The sequence below is a fragment of the Myripristis murdjan genome, chromosome 16 (assembly GCF_902150065.1).
Source record: "Myripristis murdjan chromosome 16, fMyrMur1.1, whole genome shotgun sequence".
Lineage (NCBI taxonomy): Eukaryota > Metazoa > Chordata > Actinopteri > Holocentriformes > Holocentridae > Myripristis > Myripristis murdjan.
In genome coordinates this window covers 25,279,207-25,299,747 of record NC_043995.1, presented here as the reverse complement: position 1 = coordinate 25,299,747, position 20,541 = coordinate 25,279,207, and the positions used below count along the sequence as shown (strand labels likewise).

Genomic DNA, 20,541 nt, shown 5'->3' with positions numbered 1-20,541 from the left:
TACTTGACAGTCCGTCTCCCACTACATGGATGGGAAGTGGGATGCCAGCATCCCAAGTACATTTTCCACAGAAGTGCATCCACTTGCTGTCACTGAAATGTAATGTAATGTGTGTGTTGTACATAAATGCAGCCTCATTTATTGTGTTCTCTACACAGATCCACATTTATGTTCAATTTGCCTACTGATCCACTAGTCACTGAAACATTTTCAACCTAGGACATTAGGTTGCTTCCATAACAGTTTAGTTTGAAAAAGGCTGTGAGAATGTCAAAACATAGTAGCTTAAGATGCAAACTGGGACTGCCAGCAAATAACTAATCACATATATAAAACTAATGCTAAAGGGTGTATTGCTACTCCATAATAATAAGTAGTCATAACAGTAATAATAGTAGTAGTGAAAATAAGTAATCAATTATGATATATTTCAGCTTAATAAAATATGCTTTGGTAATTGGAAGAACACCATTTTCAAGAATGTCTGTGCAAAATATTTAGGTGGAAAAAACCTTTTTCAGTTGCTGGTCATGCGTTATCATCTGGATAGTGCTGGATCACTGGGCAGCCATGTGATTTCGCTCTCTGCCTGGATCAATCAGCCAGCTAACGCAGTTTCTGACAAGTTATATTCACAGATAAAATAAGAAGAGTTGTGCTCTGCATGTATGAAACGGTGTGCCCTTGTTCCTGTAATGGAGTAAGGCACTGTTCCAGTTTCACCAATCACGGTACAGTTACTGTTTTTAAATACATGCGTGCATGCTTTTTAGAGAGATTTTTTTGTCTTATCCTGCCTTCAAGTCATGTTGGAAATTTGAAATTATGAACACGGTGCATATGAGGAAGTCAACAAAACGTTAAACACAGTTCAGGAAGTTTGAATTTAATGCTGTAGGTTGTGTCTTTGCTGAAACCCTTGAAAATGTCTACCATTGTTTAGGCTCCTTTTGCTTCTGTTATTGCCCCCCATGTTTCTAAGCAACCACTGCAACTTACTGAGAGATGGCCATCAAACAGCAGACAGGATGAAATCATCCGCATGTAGGGCTTTTTAGCTGCTTCACTAAAACAGCTTGAGAGTAGGAAGCAAGAATCAATATCTACTGTTTTCCATTAGTTATACATTGTTTATTATACAATGGAGCACTTATTAAGTTAATGGTGGACGATATGTTAGTGTGTGTGTGATGTTTTTCTAGTGCAGAAAGCCAGGAAGCCCTTTTAGATCATTTTAGTAGATGTAGTTGAAGTCCGAGAGGCAGAGCTGTGCTGGAAGCAGAAATAATCTTTTTGCTTGAGTTAAACTATCATGGTTTTCCCGTTAGCTAGCTGGCACGAAAAAAAGAATGACATTCAAAATACAAATAATAATCTAAACGGCAATCATTCCTGTCTCATTCCCTCATTACTATGCCACTCACGATCTTGTTAGGTGAGCAAATAGTTTACCTAAAGCCCTTTCACACTGACCTAAAATCCCACTGCCAGCAAGGACTTGAGCTGAGTGTAAATGGGTTAACAAGTGTCTCGGTCCCATTTTCTGAACCCTACAACAATCCCTGGTAATTACTGGCTCCAGTCAGCAAAGGTGTAAACAGGTCACCAATTTGCAACTCAAACTCACATGAAAAAAGGTGCGATGGTACAGGACATGCTCTACATTTTGGGTAGATACTCCTAACCTTAGTGTATTTCGACCTTTGTTATATGATGAATTCCTAATAAACCCACCATCTTTTGGACTGCGTCTGATTTATGTTCATAGTGTAGTCGTATTGAGAGACTGCAGGAGAGAACGCTGAGTTTCAGACGGGTTGAAAGATTGTGACACCAGTTAACCTGGACATGAAATATAAAGTCCGAGAACCTCTGCTAATGCAATTTTTCATCAGCTGGTAGTCCTGGGGAAAAAAAATAATAAAAGAAAATATGGTAAAATGAATAAAATAACAAGTGTAAAGCCTTCTTGCATGGTGTAAAAGCAGCCTTAGATAGGTGTAGGCTGGTATGAAAAGTTTGAATGTGGAAGGTTATTTCAGGTGTTATTCTGTTTTTTCTGGCCCCGCCCGCTAAGCTCAGCTCAACCAATGACATCATTTGAGTCTCCAGAGCAGCTCTGGCTATGAGACAGTTTCAATATGACTACAACTCTGAATCTGCTGCACTTTAGTGAAGCTGAGAGATTTAATAAATAACTCTGCTACCTTATTCCAACATGTGGTGCTTTAGAGATGTTTATCTCAGCGCCGTGAATGGAAAAGTATTGGACATTCAAATTTATACTTTTTACGATAGAGGTGACTTGTGAATAATTTGGAGACAACAAACGGCAATACTTTGGAGATAAGAAATCGCAAAGGCATTTGTATACCGTGCAACCAACCTGGTTGACTGGTAATATATCTCAAGCCTCCACAGTACTCTATATCATCGTGCTGTGCTCAGTAATGCACTGCTGCATCAACATCATATCTTATGCATGGCACCAATTCTGCAGCACAGAATCGTCTGCTTAGCAATGCCATCCACATCCAATCAAGACATTGTTCCACAACTCTTTGGAGGTTACCAAGGAAGAGAACAGAGCAAATGAGGCCCATTTGTAATGAGTTGCAGTGGAACGCAGAGAGGGATAGATGGAGCGAGAGATAGAGGGGGGGAAAGAGAGCGAAAGATAGAGCAGGATAGAACTGGATGAGGTGGAGAGCGGATTGGAGGATTGCGTCAATGATAAGAGATTGCGAAATCAATTCTGGACGAAATGAGAAAGATTGATTTGGGAGTGAAACAAAGGAAACAGTGACAAGAGCGGGAGTGGGAAGATGGAGGGAGAGAAAGATGGAAAGATGACAAAAACAGAGATGTCACTGAAGATGCAAGGTGACTGCGATACACAGGGGAAGGAAGAGACAGCGGCAGACCATCAAAATAATACAAAGGACTCTAAAACTCTCTGAACAAATTATCAGTAGTAACTTCATGTGTCAGTCAGGGATATTATATAGATACTATAATTTTCAGTCACTTTTTTCAATTTCAATTTTGTTTCACAGCTTATATTTTTTCCAGTTTTATTTCAGTTTTCTTACAAGTTTTTCCACTCCTAATTTTAATTTACTATTACAATCTATAATGCAACTGAGTTAAAATGAATGGAATTATTTCAAATAAATCAAACAGCTAAATAATATTATGCCTGAGAATATTCTGAGGCATATGATCTTTAGTGTTGACACCATCACTCGCTTTGCTGTGCACACTTTGATTGCTACACGTGACCCCAGCTGACATTCACACACAATGCAATTACAAATGACTGTATTTGTGCATCGACTGAATTCATCAATGAAAACATTTTTACTGTTTATCTTTCTCTCTCCGTCTGTCTCGCTGACCCTCGCGCTCCCTCCGTCCCTCGCTCGTCCGCTCACTCTCTCCCTACCTCCGGCAGAAAGCAAGGTCGCTATCCTCATTAACTTCCCCGGCTCTCTCCAGCTCACCTCCGGCCAGTCCCACCTTAAGCCGCACTCATTACCGGCGAATCAAGAGGGGAGACAGAGAAACTGAGAGGGTGAGAGAAGGAGAGAGGAAGGAGGGGACAGACGTGTAGCCGGAGAGCGGAGACAGTCGTAAAGAGGGGGAGCGGAAAAAGTCGAGAGAAAATGGAGGAGGAGGTGATATAAAGACAGGAGAGAAACATAAGCTGGAAATAAAAAATCAAAGATAGGGGTGGTGAGGGAATGATGTGCTTTAGTGTGGCCAAATGGAAAAAAAAAAAAAAAAAAAAGAGATAGACAGAGAGCCAGACGACAGGGACAGAGGATCCATTAGGGAACACAGGAGTGGCTGAGATGATGTGTGAGCCAGTCATAAGTGGACATAAGCGCAAAGCTTAAAACTATGGCACTTGGCAGGGTTATCCATGATAGATATCTACCTTCAGAAACCAGTTATTCATCAATGCCATATTTCCCTCGGCTGGAAGACTACCAATTCTGGGTCAGAGGAAACTGTCATGAATCCCGTCTTTCGTAAGCATTTTAAATGGACTAATCGCGGCCGAGCTGCTTTTTGCGGGCCACTCCGCTGCCGCCGTACGGCTGAGTCAGAGTTCAATAATCCCTGCAAACGCATCATTGATTAATGAGTTGCTTCTCAAAGTGCAATGGTTATGGATACAAAAAGTCCTTCTGATGATAATGAAGCGCACCACTTTATTTCCCCCAAGAAAAGTCCGAATGCTGTTTTTCGGCCAGCTATTTGTTTGAAGATCTATGAGATATGTGGATGATTAATGGCACGAGGAATGCTCTTAACGTATTATCATTAAGGATTTTTTAATTAGCAGGGGAAGGTTTGTGGAGTAAGACACTGCACTTCCTCTGAGTCAGGGGGAAATGGGCAAAGCTCAGCAAGGCCTTATGACCCGAAGGCAACTAGAGAGGATTAAAGGGCACTCACGGGGCTTGCACAATAAAGACAGATGCAATAAAATAAAATAAAATGAAACCCTATCCATTGCAGCAGCCAGACACTAACTAAGGCATTGATGTGACATGAAACACGACTGGCCAATCCGACATCAGTCTGCGCTAATAAAGCGATTATGCTGATGTTGTTTTTTTTGTCGTTTTACTTCAATATGCCATGTCACTGACTTGCAGCTAGCAAGTCTGAGTATTGCAGTGATGGCAAAATTTGATGGAGTGGTGAATTAAAACGGATGGGAAATGGCAGTTGCATTTCAAAAACCATAAAACAGAGAGAGAGAGAGAGAGAGAGAGAGAGAGAGAGAGAGAGAGCATTAGACTGCAGACATTATTAAATTCCATCATCTATTACAGTTCAGCTCGTGGCTTTGATCTGGCTTCAAGGCCGAACTCTGACGCTCTCTGGCTCCATTCACCCCTTAAAAGGTGACTCTCTCTGCTGTGTTTCATCATTCATTTACCATCCATAATTCACCACCCTGCCTATGGGGAAACACATACCCACGCATGTACAGTATATTTCCATATACGCCTGTGCACACACGCCCACACACGGTCATTCATAGGTTAAAGTAATTAGTGCTCGGCTTTGACCAAGATGGAGAACAAATGCATACAAGACTCTCATTTTGACCCCTGAAGGGAGAAACCCCTCATTTTCTTCCTCCCGTCTCGAAATTTCCATATTTCTCTCTCTCTCTCTCTCTGATATCTCTTCATTTTCTTTACCTCTTGGTGGGTTTGTCATTGTCATCTCCTCTTCCGATTCAGATGCACTTCTTCAATTTCAAGGTACTTTACAAGCGTAGCATGTTACTCCAACAATCAGCACTGAAAACAATTGTATGCCTAAAGTTGGTGTAACACCATCAAATTGTGAAGCGCTAACAGCAGGCATTGTATCAAGGGTGGAAATGAACCAAATTAATAGGCTATGGTGAATAAATCAATTGTCTTGAATTGCAAATATCGGGCCTATTCTTTCCTGACTCCTCCTGTCACTGCTGTGGAGAAGTTTAGGAGAGGATCAGAACCAATTAAACTTAAACAGGTGGATCTCCGGTGTTATTTGGCCATTATCATCCTTGTTTAATCCCCACCATCTTGTTTATGTCAGTCAATTTTCTACTCCTCTCACTTTTTTTCTTCCCAACCCAAGTATCAATCTCCATCCATAATCCCTCAGATGGGTCCCCTATCCAATTCTCTTTTCCTTCAATCTGTGGTCCTCCATCCCACTGGGAATGGCACATACACCGTGCAAAGCCGGAGAGCCCACATCACAATTTCCTCTCCAGCCTTGCCCTTTCTGTTGCCTCCTCCCTCCATATCTTCCTCTCTTGCTTTCCCTCCCTCTCTTTCTGCTTCTTTTCACCTCTTGGGATAACATAATTCTGAGGACAATCCCTTCGAGACCGAAGGCTCTTGCTTGCTCTTCCTGCGTCCCTCTCTCCTTCACTCCTTCTCAGTGGGGTTCTCCGAGGGACAGTGATTACAAGCAAGTGGCTGCCGCCTCTGCCATGCCAATTAATGTGGGGGGCTTAAAGACGGAGCAAGGGGAAAGAGGGAAAAAGTGCCGGTGCCCGCATCTCCATACATTACCATACTAAACAGGCTGGTGGGGTGTCTCAGCCCAATTGGTAACTCTACAGCAGACACTTCAGGGACAAGTTTGCCCAGCCAGACTTACTCCAAGTCAGACATGTTTGCATAAAGTGCGCTGCTCTCCAAACTGCCTTGGTGAGGTGATCTCCTGTGTTTGTCCTTACAGTCAAGGTGCCAGCAACTGACATTATAGTATGAGTCTGCTTTATAGTCTGCAAATTGGGTGTGACATTGAGCACTCCAAGGAGTCTCACTTTTTTTTTACTGTAATTGATACACACATACTGTACATTTGAATTCATGCGTGCATACATACATACATAGACATAAACATATGTGCACACACAGTAACTGTCATGCAGCATGCAGCTGAATCAAAAAAAAAAACAAAAAAAAACTAGAGAGCAAGCCACCCATCCATCACACTTGCCTAGCTGAAGTTCCTCCTGATGAGTAATGATAGACACAGTGGTGCTGTGGCCAGTCGATCTCACTCTTGTATGCATCATGACCCATCACACATCAGCTGCACTGAGCGACTACAAACCCCAGATCACTAACACTCTCACAGTTTATCATCCTGGCTCTCACTGAGACAAAAATGTTACATTACAGACGTCTGGTTAAAGGCAAAGAACGGATTAAAGCGCAGTCTATCCATCCAGGTAGTGTATGTGTGATTTGGCGAGGTTTCCACTCTGCCATGGTCCTCCAATACCTCAATATAGCAGGATTGGTTGAGGTTTTCAGGGAACTATTTCCTGCTGAAGAATGCTGGTAAACTGTATGTATTTGCCCCCAAATGAGAATTCGGGGTGGATAGATACAGTTTGCTGCTGTTCTTCGGCAGGAAGTAGTTTTCAAAGACACTCTCAACCTCTGAGGGCCATGGATAATGTCGGGTATCCATGTCATTGTTTGGGAAAGAACTGTTGCTGTTGAGCTTTTCTCACATAAATTTTTGATGGCGTGAGCTCCACAAATATCCATCCAGCCACATCGAATTAGGGCGCCAAGAGACAGGGAAGATCACGGCAGACTGGAAACCTCATCAAGTCACACAGACACTATCTGGATGGATAGACTGCATTAGGAGGAAGTAGGAAAATAAAGTATTATTTCGCAATTTTGGGTAAATTGTTTCTTTAAATATTTATTCTGGTTTGCAGTTACTGCAGCATTACTGGTACTTTTGAAGCGCTTTAGTTCAACTGAAAAAGAGCCACTCACACAATCCAACGAAGAGGGGTGGAGACGCTAAGAGTCGAATTAATGAAAAGTCAAAAACGAGTTACCATAACTGATTACTTTTGCTAAGAACTTGCACTTAGAAATGAATTAAAGACTGAAGTAATGGAGAGAAAATCTAAAAACTGTGCTCCAGGATGACTACTTTAATGTGGCTGTAAAGAAGATGATGTCTTCCTCTTCAGCTGAAAGATGTCTTGATCCTCTGTCAGTAAGAGGCTCTGGGTGAAGTTAAAATAAAAAATAAAAAATAAAAAAAACTCTGCATTCAGGTGCCTCACACTCCGCTTTTCTATTTTATGACAGAAATTCACCTAAATTGGTCTTCTATTTCACCAGACCTAAAACAGATGACCTGTTCTATATATTCCCTCGTCTTTAAATATTTCTTGCTGTCTAAGGCCGCTCACCTCCACTTCTCTTTTGCATTACTTTACCCTCAGTCAACATTTTAACTCGCTGAGCAAGCATGCACTCATTTCTAACGTCAAACTACTGCTTTTCTACTCCTATGTCTGTTCACACTGACGTATTTTCTTTAAGCGTGAGTTTTTCCTATGCGCTTTATCTATTTATATATGCCCATTCACTGACAAATGTCCCCTTCTGTCATGCAGTTTAATCAAAGAGTCCAGCTGGCCTGCAGGACACATAACCACACACACACACACACACACACACACACACACACATTAAAAAAAAAACGGAGAAAATGCCACCAATCTGACACTAAGCTGGAAAATCAAAACACATCTTTTAATACTGAGATAACAACTGGCTCCTGTCCGCTAATGCCAATTCTCAACCAGTAAGAGTAAGAGCTCTATTCTCAAGGTGGTATTAAAACCTGGTGTTTGCCACAAAGGAGGCTTAATTTGGACTGGCTCTGAACCAGTTTTCCCAAATCCCAAACTGGATTCTGCCATTTTGAGATTTTCACCATCTAAACTGAACTCGCCAACACTGAGATGGGTGGAGTGGGTGAGCTGGGTGGGTTTCTCACGCGGATCAGCAGCCAAAAGCAGGTCTAAATGAGTGATGGCAAGTGAAGTGATGTGGACTGAGCTATTGTATCACCAATAGTTGATGGAGAAGCAGTGACACACCCCTCTCCATAATGACACAAACCCCCTCATGAATGATATGCTTGCTTTTTTCACACTGATACAAATTCTCTAAGCAAGAGAAGAGACTACTTACATATCAGAACTATACGTTTAATTTGATTAAGGTGATAATACCAGTAGAGCTGTAATTATTGCCTTAAATGTCTGTAGGCCTGCTTGGTTTGATAAAGGGCTGATTCTTACTGGTATCTGTCCTCCACAGCTGCCTAAAGGATGTACAGTATAACAGCCATCACTTATTGTTGATTAAATTTCTACAGCCATCGGAAAGCAACAGGAACAGTGTGCCGTTACATCCAGATCGAGGGAAGTGATGCATGTTTTGTGCACATTTTATCTGATGGTGGATACCTAGATTAAATCTGGGTAAACCCACAGCAGCTCTGACAGCAGCGCAGACATCTTTGTTTTTGCACACACCAAAACCGGTTGGCTGTAACTCGAAGTTTGCACGGTGGAAAACATCATGAAAGGTCAGTCCACATCCTCATCCAAAAACGTCAAGTTGCTGGGAGCAGCTGTATGCATCCTCTGCTCTCAAACGGGTCTCTCAAAAGTTGCATCTGAAGCCTGTTTTTTTTTTTTTTTTTTTTTTTTTTTTTTTACTTACTATAATTGTTTTAGTGAAAGGGCAAGGCAGGAAACACATTTGTGTGCGTTAAGTACATTCCAATTGGAAACTAAAATAATAGGTTACTTGTCAAAAAAAAAAAAAAAAAAAAAAGACTATTGTTTTTCTCACATTTGGTAATTGTGGAACTAGGGCCTCATTTTAATACTGTAATGACAAATTGAATCCAAGCCCTTCATTTGAGGAAATTGTAAAAAGAAAATAAATTACAGCCAGCCAACAAAATGATGGAATCAATGTTTATCACTCGACAAAGTTCGCCGTAACTGCACTGTTAACTGTGTCAACGATTGTTTTCAAGTAGCATCATTACGCAAAGAAAACAGGTTGACCCAGTTGAAACCAGCTCCAGAAACAGCAATTCACCTTAAAAAGGAGACATAATGGCGATATATTTGTGTGCAGTATATATTCACATTTGGGTGCTGTGCAGTCATACAGGTCTTGGACTGCACATGCAGACATGAGAAGAAGACGGAGAGCCCGGTCTCGTCTCCTCCATTTGAAAATGCCAGTGTGCATCATGCACCGTGGAGAGCACTGAGGAGCTGATTTGATTGGTCTTTACTGAAGTAAACCCAGACACCACCTGTTAATGATGCACTCCTCCTACTAGTGGTGTTAGCTCCTGTGCCAGCCACCTCTCTCCAGATAACGCCAGGATAGCGCTTATCACCAAGATAACTCCAGTGCCGAAAATTGCAAAAATAATTTGGCCACACCCCAGAGAGGATATTGCCGAGTTTTAATGGCTAACGCTTTGCCATGAAAATAGAGCCTTAAACTTCTGTAATGCATTTTAATGCAATTCTGTCCCTCCAAAATGAGATATCCACCAATTGGAAAAAGTGACTTGCACAAGTAAAAAAAAATAATCAATAGCACAAAATTGCATCAAATTATGGCAGGGTTTAAAGGAAGGGTAACTTAGCACATTCTGCTGAGTTCAAGACATAATGAAGAAATATTGAACAGTAAATGTCATGTAATATCTTTTTTTTTTTTTTGGAAATAAAACACTAGACAGCACTAGTAAATGATGTTTCTAGTTCTATCCTGTTATAGAAAACTTTTCAACACCACTATTTCTTGCAAAAGTGCGGCTTATGCAACATAGTCTCATACAAGTTTCTTGACTCAACAGGAAATCATATTATGTGCTATGGACACAAAAAATGTGAATGTATGCGAAAATAACATAAACTGGACATACAATTTCACCTATTAATCGTGTGATAAGGTTAGCGGATGGTTAAGTAAAACAACTACATGGTTGAGATTAGGTAACTAAAAGATATTGATAAGGTTGGGATCATGTTTTGGTTATGGGGAAGAGGAAATAACATTGCTAAAAACAAAAAAAAAAACTTCTCTCACAGCAGTAGAAAAAGTATAGCAGGAGAGAATCACTTTGTGTGAGTTGGCAGATGAATGTGGTTCGTCGAGTTAAAGATAAATGTATCTGCCCATCCACCGCCGCAACTTCCACACCTTCGCCCCCCCCCCACTCTTTCAATGTCAATTTACTGCCTGTTTCTACTCATGTCTCCCCTGTAATCGTTTTGTGGTGGGAAACTGCAGCACATATGTACACTTTGAGACACCATGCTGACTTCACAAAATTTCAGGCTGGCCTCATAACCACTGCTTTACCACTGTATTTCCACAGAAAAAAAGGGACTCCTTGTTTGTTACAGCAGTGATCTGCTATAGCAAGAGTCAAAAGAATAACTGTGTATATTTGTGTGCATGCCATGTGCATCTATGTCCTGCATGTATAATGTGTACATGCATGAGAGGCTCACCTAAAAGAAACGTTTCCAAAGACAAATCCAGCACAAGATGCACCACCATTTTACCGAGCTACAATATCTAAAATTGTATGTCTGGTCTCAGCCTTGCCGTAAGCCCACTTCCACTGTACGGAGGATGGCATATGATGGGAGCTGGCGAGGTGTGAGGGTAATTGGCTTTGTCAAACTGAGTCAAAATGCAAATTTATGTCAACATTTTCTCGGGTGTTTGTTTTATCGAATAACTTGGAAAAAAATGGAATACAAACAAATGTTAACTTTTGACAGGTATATAAATAAAGTCTGTGAATGAATGGAAGCCGGGCTGTGTTACTGATTGCAATCATGAATACCATTAATGAAGTTTTGCAGCAGCGTATCTCTTGTTTGGATCACATTTTTTTTTTTTAATGTCAAGCAGAGACGATGTTTCTATGCTAATGAGGTAGCTGTACAATAACTGTCCTGCGGCATTTCAGTACAAATATGTCCAGAAGAGGAGGACATGCTGATTAAGGAGAATAGCCCATCATACTGTTCTAGGCTTAATTGTTTTGTACAAAACAATAGAATATAGTTAGGGCTGTATAAGCCATGTTGTTTTGGTGTTTCCCTCAGGCCAAAATTATAGGCCTATTCTCTTTTTTATTGCTCGTAATTTCTGTCAATTGTCTGCTGTGGTTTCACTATTTGTGGATGGAGCTTTGCTGCTGCTGATTCACCAACTGGGATTAAAAAGGTCTATCTATCTATCTATCTATCTATCTATCTATCTATCTATCTAACTATGTTTGTATCTAACTCAGTCCACAATTTATCAGTTCCCTGCAATTATCAATAACTAATTTATGCATCAATAAGATAAAAAAAAACATGAATTAATATTTAAAATATTTCAAAAAGAAAACAAGCTTAATGAGCCAGTACTTAACATTATAACTCACTCAGCTGTGTCAAATCTAATTAATAGCCAGTAAATATATAAATATTTAGAAACACGTCTGCCTCTAAGTAACTAACGTAAAGTTTTGATTAGCTTACTCATTAATTACCTGCTGGGTTTTCTCGGTGCATGTCTGATAATCTTCCATCACCTTTCATCGTGAGCAGATATGCAGTCCGTTTTTTTTTCCCCCACTGCATCAATTTTGTAGCCCTGTTGTCCTAATTACCATGAATTCATGCTTTATTAGTCTATTGCTTATTAAAGAATGGGCAGTAGTAAACAGGTGGAAAGTATGCATTTACCCAAGGACTGTAATTAAGTTTAAGTTTTTATGTACTGGCACTTCACCTACTTGCTATTTCCATTTTATGAAACTTTTTACTTTTACGGCAAGACATTTCACAAGGAAATATTGTACTTTTTACTGCACTGCATTTATCTGACAGCTGTAGTTACTAGGTAGCTTGCAGAATGAAGTTTGGCATGCAAAACATACGATAAGCTCATAAAATATGATGCACTGTTTGAGCTGACACCAGCCAACAGTATAATGGAGCAATTACATCCACAATATTAAAGCACCTCTTACAGGTTAATGCATTTTACTTTGCTTAAGTAAAGGATTTGGGCATTTTTGGGTCATAAAACACTGATTACTGATTCAGGCGATTAAGAAACCAATACAATAGTCAAATAAATCAACTGGTAAATAAGGCACTGCAAAAATAGACCCTGTTGGTACACAAGTTGTTTGGGCGTGTGAGGGTGTGTGTCCATGTGTGTGTATGTGCATGCTACCCTGACTCTCACTCATGAGGTCCGCTCATATATGATGCAATATGACTGTAATGAACTGCCAAATGTTGGGGAAGCATGCATAAATTCGGCACCAAAGCATTCTGGGAGTCACACAGCTCACTATGTAGTAGCCCGTGTCTGTCATAGTCAGGCCTTCCACCACTCATGGCTGGGATGATTAGCTCAACCTGTGAATTGCCTTTTTAGAAAATTAGATCTTCTCGACAGGCAACAGCTACTCAAGCTTTTAGCGCCGTGATACTAGATTGAACACAGTGAATAAGGGACTAATATGTTAACAAATGGCTCATTAGACACAACTTCATTACAAAGTACTTAGGCATAAATATAAAGTGTCACCCCGCATGGGTTTGTGTTGCCTGCCATTATGTTAGCCGTGTGATCAGGTGGTGTGTGTGTGTGTGTGTGTGTGTGTTATCTGCAGTGCTGTGGTTCAGGCAGCTCTCCCTGCTCTGACAGACCACCCGGGTTCACCCAGTCCACCCACAGCTTAGGCGCCCTGTCACTTTCCTCACACTCCTTACACGCCTCACGTCCGTCCTGTTCTTGTCTAACAGTATTCATCCCCATCCAGTGTGTAACATCTGCTCATCAACAAGACAACCTCTCTCCCTCTGTCTGTCTCTCTGTGCCTCTCTCACTTTCTCTAAAAACCCAGCTTAAGAGTCCATATGGCTCCACCTGCCCCTAACTCACCCCCACCTCCGTCCCCTGTAGTTATTATGCCTGCCTGTCCCCCTGTGGACTGTTTTCTCTGAGTACTGCAGCAACACACAACTGGCTATAAATCACATTGCATTATCACCGCGCCGTGCTCGCCTTGCGCTCTGCCCGCCCACCGTGCGCCTCCGATTGGCCGGCGCGCCTCCTTGGCCAGCCTCTCCAAGCAGGGCATCCGTGCAATCGTAAATCCCGCCTCCTTCCTTGGGGCTGATGATTGGAAGAAAGGGGCTCTCCTTGAACTGTCAATCAAAGGCTTTCTTGTGCGCCTCGCATCCAGTGCTGCTGCGTTCGATGTGCTGAGTGCGGAGCGACGGGACGCGCTGCATACCAACAGAGACGTACAGGAGCAGGCTAATTAACGCTAAAAGTGGCGACTTGCGACTTTCTCAGGACGCACAGACTCCATCCCGTATTCTGTGAAAAGAAATATATTTATGCCAAGTCATTGGACAGCTGAAATTTCACCTTGGCTTCCTATGCATTTTCAAACATATTTTTCTTTTTCTTCAAGGCATTCTAAGCTGAACTAACACAGTGTTTGGGATATTTGTGATTTTTTTTTGTGCTTCAATATCTTGGTGATTGAGTGGTTGTCTTTTGGAGAAGATAAACAGCCCCCTGCGCCTCTTCAGTCTGGGGTCATCAAAGGGAAAAGTCAAGTGGATAAGACTGATGTTTTCGTCCATGTAGAAGTAGAAGCGGCGGACTATTGCTATTGACACTGGCTAAACATTCCTTAGGTCTTTTTTATGCATACATATTTCCCCTTCAACGGTGCGATAAAGGAGGAATAGGACGGCATTTGGTTGCAAAAAAACAAGCAGAAAAATCAATCACAACTCCATCATGGGCTGCCCCGTCTTGCGAAACGCGTTTGCTGCTTTCATCCTGGTTTTGCTGTCAAAAGGTAAGTTGTTGCGGGCTACTTAATCGTTCTGGTGATGTTTCTGTGCCGCTGTGTCTCTCCGCATGTATCTTCGCCTTTCATTTTCTGAAAACGGTGGTGGAGGTGAATACTAATGACTGGGGGGGGGGGGGGGGGGGGGGTTCACCTGCCTATGAATCACGCGTGTCTGCTGTGCCATTGCGCGCCTGCTTTCCATTTGCTCAGAGAGAGAGTGATGCTGCGTGTGTGTGCGTGCATGTGTGTGTGTGTGTGTGTGTGCGCGCGCGCGTGTGCATGCGTGAGCGCATTCTTGTGTGCGCGCGTGCAACACCAGGTTCATCTCCAAGCCAACCTTGCGTTCCAGCGTAGGCTACGAGTGATGCATGTTAAGATGTTTACTTGAAAAAAATAGTCACTCCCATCTCCAGTCTTCAGTGAGCATTCCTTTACGTGACATGAATGGTCGTGTGTCCCACACACACCAGTGAAAAGACAGACAGAGAGAGAGAGAGAGAGAGAGAGAGAGAGAGAGAGAGAGAGAGAGTGTATGTGTGTGGGGGGGGTCAACTTAAGGGAAAGTATAGGCAATGCAGAGACCAGAGAGAAAGAGAGACTGTTGTTTCTCTCTTCAAGCCCAAGGTCGAGAGATGTGCTTGTGTGTAGGCTATGCGTGAGTGTCTGTACCTGTGCGCGTGTATGTGTATGTGTGCGTGCGTGCGTGAGAGATAAATGGTTAAAAATTGAGAGCAGGAAAGGTGGGGGGGTTCAAACATGCACCGGCTGAGTAGTCAAACCTTCCCTCTGTCTATCACTGGCAGCAGCATCTCATCCATGACTGAAAAACAGATTTACTTAAAAACATCTCCTCCAGAAATTTTCCAGCTCGAAACCTCTTACAGTGATGAGATAACTGCACAGCCAGGAGATTCAGATGGCATTTTAAGAAGATTCATTACGAATAACACAAACAGACAGAAAGAGGCCTGTGCCGTTTTGCTATATCCACAGGGAATGCAGACCTGGGAATTTTTGAAAATGCTGTTGAATTTTTAATTATATCTAATACTCTCACCATGCTATTTCTTGCCCGTAATGCATTGCTTGTGCAGGACATTCTAAACCAAGCACTTTAATTTCCCCCTGCCCATCGAGCTTGGACACACATACACACACAAACACACACACACCTGGCTCAATTAGTCTCCCATTCGCCACGTGGGAAATCAGTATATAAATAAATTACTCTGGCCCTTAATAACAATAATTGATGTGTCAGTGCAATAAGATGTGAGGTTAACAGCCCGCAGATGCAGACGGGCTATAGCCTCCCGCTCCACAGCTCCTTGTGGGCAGGAGAGCCCAGCTGGTCATGGTTGGCTTGCCACAGCAAGCCCCTTCTCCACACCAGGCAGAGAGCAGACGGACAGCCCTGCAGGACGCACACAGCACACAAACACAGAGCACAATAGCCTCAGAACCGCAGAAGCCAACTCTGCGACCATACTGGCTCTCATTTCAGCCCGCAGCCCTCTGATTTTGCAACATGTGGCTTTGCAGGACAAAGGTTTGACAGCTTATGCAACGTCCAGTTGAAGAGAGAATGTAAATTGATTGCAGATGTGCACATGGCAACACAGCAAATCCCACTCTTTTTTGGAGAGGTATCCTTCCTGTGCTGCTCTCCTGAGTTGCATTTGGTCCACAACATGTCCGTCTTTTAAGGAGGAATGCATGCATTATAAAGTAAGAACATGACTGCTAAAAGGGCACGGTTTCTCCCCTCCTCCCCTGTTAAATCATGCAACAGTTGAATAAACCTTTCCATATGTGCTCATGAGAGTTCGTTCATTGTGATATATGGCCGCTCCCATGCCTTCACCACCAATGTCTGGCAGCCTGTGCGTGAGTTATTAGTGTTGGGTTATTGATGTGTCAGACAAACACCCCTGAATGATTGTACTGTTTCTTATTTGTCTAACTTAAACAGATTTCTTTTTCCTCTTGACAATGATTATCATTCATTTTGCCACTTGACATTATATATGACAAAAGATCATTAAGAGAGAGAGTGGCATTTTGTCTCTGTTACCTTCAATGACACTGAAAGGCAGAAAGCAAAAAATATTTCAAACCTCTTGTTACTGTACAATGGCATGCCATTCAGGTTGAAGAAAGGCTTTTATGTGCTGCAAAACACCATTATTCAAAGGCGTCCTGCAAGCTTGTGTGAATGCTCATATCATGTCTTCACTATTCCTGGAATGCCTCAGTTCTTGCATACTATTATGCCTTTTGCTACTCAATTTATTGTTTAAAATTTTTGAAAAACACAGGGTGTATGGCCGGGAGCCCACTCTCCCTATAGGAAAATATCTGCACTTTCCTGGCACACAATCGTTCTGCAATTACTCAAAACCTGTTTCATCTATGTTGGAGAAGACATGCTGTGAGGCTTTGCTGCCCACTTATTTTCCCAATGAGGGCTAATTAAGCCTGAGAATATAACCACACACCCCCACACCAAATTAAACAATTTATCCTCCACACAAAGGATTTCTGTTATGACAGAAACCTGCAAGATCTGATTATGAGGGTAATGCCATCATTGGCTCAGTGAAAATGGAAATATGACAGGAGCAGTGCTTCAGTACATAGTGCTACCTGGGTCACAATGGAGGGTGTTTAAGAATCAAAGGATATCTATTATTATATGAATAGCAAATGTTGAAGTTGAATTCTGATGAGGGAGCAGTGAGCATCAAACCAATGTCAAAGTCAATGTTGACCTTGACAAAAAAAATACAGGTTTTTATAGATTCCTATTTTACAGACGTCCATTATTGCTGTTATGAAATCCCACTCCCTTGCCATACTGCGTATATATCAGTGCTGCCATATTCAAACAGTTCAACAGATGGGTTTTCCCACTAACATGCACTGAGTCACTGCTGTGATGGAGGCTCCTGTAAGAGGAAGTGTACAGGCCAGGGCACCAACGCAGGTGAAAGCAGGCGGGGTGGCTTTGTTGCCCATCATCCTTCTTATTTCAGCAACATGTGGGGGCCAAGTGGGGTCAATGCACATAACACATGTTAGCACGTGCTCGACTGGATCACCAGCCTTGGCTTGGAGATGAAGAGCTGGGAGTGCTTCATTGTGCCAGCTTCAACAGATGCCTTGTGCTTCTAATCTGGAGGGGCCTCTTCTTTCTCTCCCTCCCTTTGAAATCCACAATTTCTGTGTGCCGTTGTTCCCCACGCTTGGCTTGCATGTGTCTGGCCGTTTTGGCAGGTTTCACTTATCTACAAGTGTTGGACTGAGAAGGCCTGGATTTGGTCTCGAGAGCCTGAAGGACTAGAGTCGGTGGTTCAAAGAGTCTCGGGTGGGTTTGTGGTCTGAATTATTTTCCTCTTAAGGTGCATTTGTTTAGCTGGGCAAGGGGGGGGGGGGGGGGGGGGGGGGGGGGGGGGGGGGGGGGGGCACTTTGTTGAATGTATTCATTCCTCATACTGTGGTAGCTGAGTCAAAGATAAGATAAGATAAACTTTAAAATAGAGAAGAATAGAGGAAAAAGATTGATGGAGTCTACACGGACATACAAAGCAAAAGATGCCCCTGTATCAGCTAATACTGATGGTGCTTAAAACTCGGGGAAACAGACGTGACAGTAGCCTTGCGCTGTCCTGTGCTTTCTGCCACTTAAGGCTGAACAACACCAAGCATGGATGTGGTGTGACACTGCAGCAGAACGCGTCTATTACAATCAACTGAGGCTGCTATGCTTACCATGGAGGCTGCATGCACCTGCACGGGCTTCACGCTGGTGCATTTTTCCTCTACATGCAGTTAAGTGGCTTTCCAATGGGGAAAAACATGGCTGGCATGCAGCCCACATGCAACACAGCGTTAGCTAGCGTTGTGGCAGGTATAGCAGGTAACCAAAAGCACTTCGCCCCGCCTAGGTGACGTGCTGCGTATTTCAGGTGCACCAGATTCAGTGCCAGCACACAGTATCAGGAACAGGGGAAAGCAGCAGCGTGCCAACAGTTCACTGCACCCGCACCATATGATTGCATTTCCAGCAAGAAAACACATCCATTAGGTCAACAAAACCAACAATTAACAAGTTAGGATACTTATAAAGGTGATACCCTGAGTTCTAGTGCGTTTGTGTCTGGGACAGACCTGCAGGGCTTTTAGTCTGTGCTGGGAAAAAATGCTGCTGCATTTTCAAAACCATTTTGTTTCAGCTGCTCCACTTCTCGGTGATTGTATTGAGTTATTGAATAGTTGTTTCTTGCAAAAAATCTTCAAAGTGACTTGACAGACAAAACAAGTCATGATCATGACGTTCAATGTTATTCCAACAACAGGGACAGCAAAGTAAACAAGCAGTGCCACTTAACTGTAATTTATTGTTCCCATCCTTGCCCTTGCAACATGCTCATGGACTCTTTTGATGTTATTTGTACTGGGAAAGGACGAGTTAATAGTAACAACAACAACAACAATAATAAAGTGCTGCACATTATATCAAAAGATGGATCAAAGTTGAAACAGTGGCAAGGATAATTGTGAAGATATTAAATTCCTTTTGAACAGCTGAATCTCCTTCATTTATGTAGGGAATCTATATGGTGTATATACTTCTATTTTTGTGTTTTGTTAAAAATGACTGATATAGTACAGCTCTGTATTTTTAGATTACAATAATAGAATAGAATTGGGATTCCATATGATAGCATCTGAGTGGAGTCATGTCATTTGCTCAAGCATTTCACTTCAAAGAGGAGACCAGAGCACTAAACTGGATTTTTGCACTCAAATAATGAAAAAACAATCAGAATCAGCAATCGTTGAGAAATGGAATCGATAAGCAGAGCCGGAATCGATAAAGTCTGAATGCCCTATGGCAGAGACCGCTGCTGTGATGGAAAATGAATAGGTGTGGTGGATTCTGTGTCGAAACTTCTTTTGTCATGCTGGCTGGATGGATAGTTGAGAATTGCTATACACACCAGTGTTGCTGGGTGTAGCTAAGGCAGGAAGTGTTGCCATGGAGAAGTCACCATGGGGCGAGAGGAAACTCATTCCAAGTTGCAGAAGACATGGAGGGGTCAAGCCAAGAACGGATTACAGATCGAGCCAATGGGGCCAGTGCCCAGCGGCCTCTGACCGCTAGGCGCCCCCGGGGGCGTCAGGCTACAATGCCTGGAGACAATCTACTGTTACTGCAAAATTTATATAGACAGACAGATAGTGCTTGAATATGTGCCAGTAAATGTTAGCACAATGTGAAATAAATGAGGACATGTTCCTGGGCTCACACCATTTCTCTGAATACGAGCCAATTAAAGAAAATTACTGCAACTTTAATACTGAGGATCCAAGTTATTGCCAACTAGTAATGCTATATTCCTGTTCTTATGGGATATTACTTAAAAATAGGTATGCTGTAACACCTCTATGATATCTGTTTTGTGTGCTTTTTTTTTTTTTTTTTTACAATAGCCATTTTATTGTGGTCCATACAGGGGCCTCATCAGACCATGACACATCTTTGGGGCAAACAAAGTTAAACTAGTGCACACATGTCAAAATTTTTAAGAAGCGTCTAATTTAAACTATTCTTTGCCGAATCAAGCGCAAAGGTGTTTTTTCAATGTTGTAGAATCACCAAGACTACTTAATTTAGTTTAGCTGTGAAACAGTTATTCATTATGGATGCTAAGACTTTGACTTCCAGCTGTGATTTTGGTTGCTGTCATGATGCCTCCTGCATATGATGAAGAATTGTGGCATGCCGAGCAATCACTGGCAGTATTTTTATTGGATTTTAAGATGGCTAGGGTTTGAGATGCATATCAAAGACTGCAAAATACTTGCAGAATACTATGAAATAGAACTCTGTTCATTATAATGTAGATCCACTACATGGGTTTTGGACCATTTCCAATTACTGGCAAGACAGAGATGAATAACCCCTGAGCTGGTGACTCCATGACCTGCCAGGGTGAAACTGACCTTTGCATTGCAAAGCGTTAGCAGCTATCAGCCCAGAGCTAAGACTGGGAGGTCATAGTTCAAATCTGTTGTGGATTCGTAACCACAGTTGTAGTGTAGCCGAGAGGCGGTGTGGCGGCTCCCTGCCCTTGAGATTTCTCCTGTCTGTTTTGATAAACACTTCACTGGGCTTCACATATTGGTTTGGGGGCTGGCAATTACACATTGTGTCACTGCCATAAATAATGATTACAGCAAGGCTTGTTT

General features: G+C 42.3%; 1 protein-coding gene across 1 annotated transcript in view; it reads left to right on the top strand.

Annotated features, from left to right (window-relative positions):
• The first annotated feature begins 14,231 nt into the window (after positions 1 to 14,231).
• The window catches only part of iglon5 (IgLON family member 5), a 94,192-nt gene continuing 87,882 nt past the window's right edge, over positions 14,232 to 20,541 (top strand). Inside the window, exon 1 of the mRNA XM_030072446.1 lies at positions 14,232 to 14,292. Coding sequence (XP_029928306.1) covers positions 14,232 to 14,292 — 61 coding nt within the window. The remainder of the gene's footprint in view (positions 14,293 to 20,541) is intronic.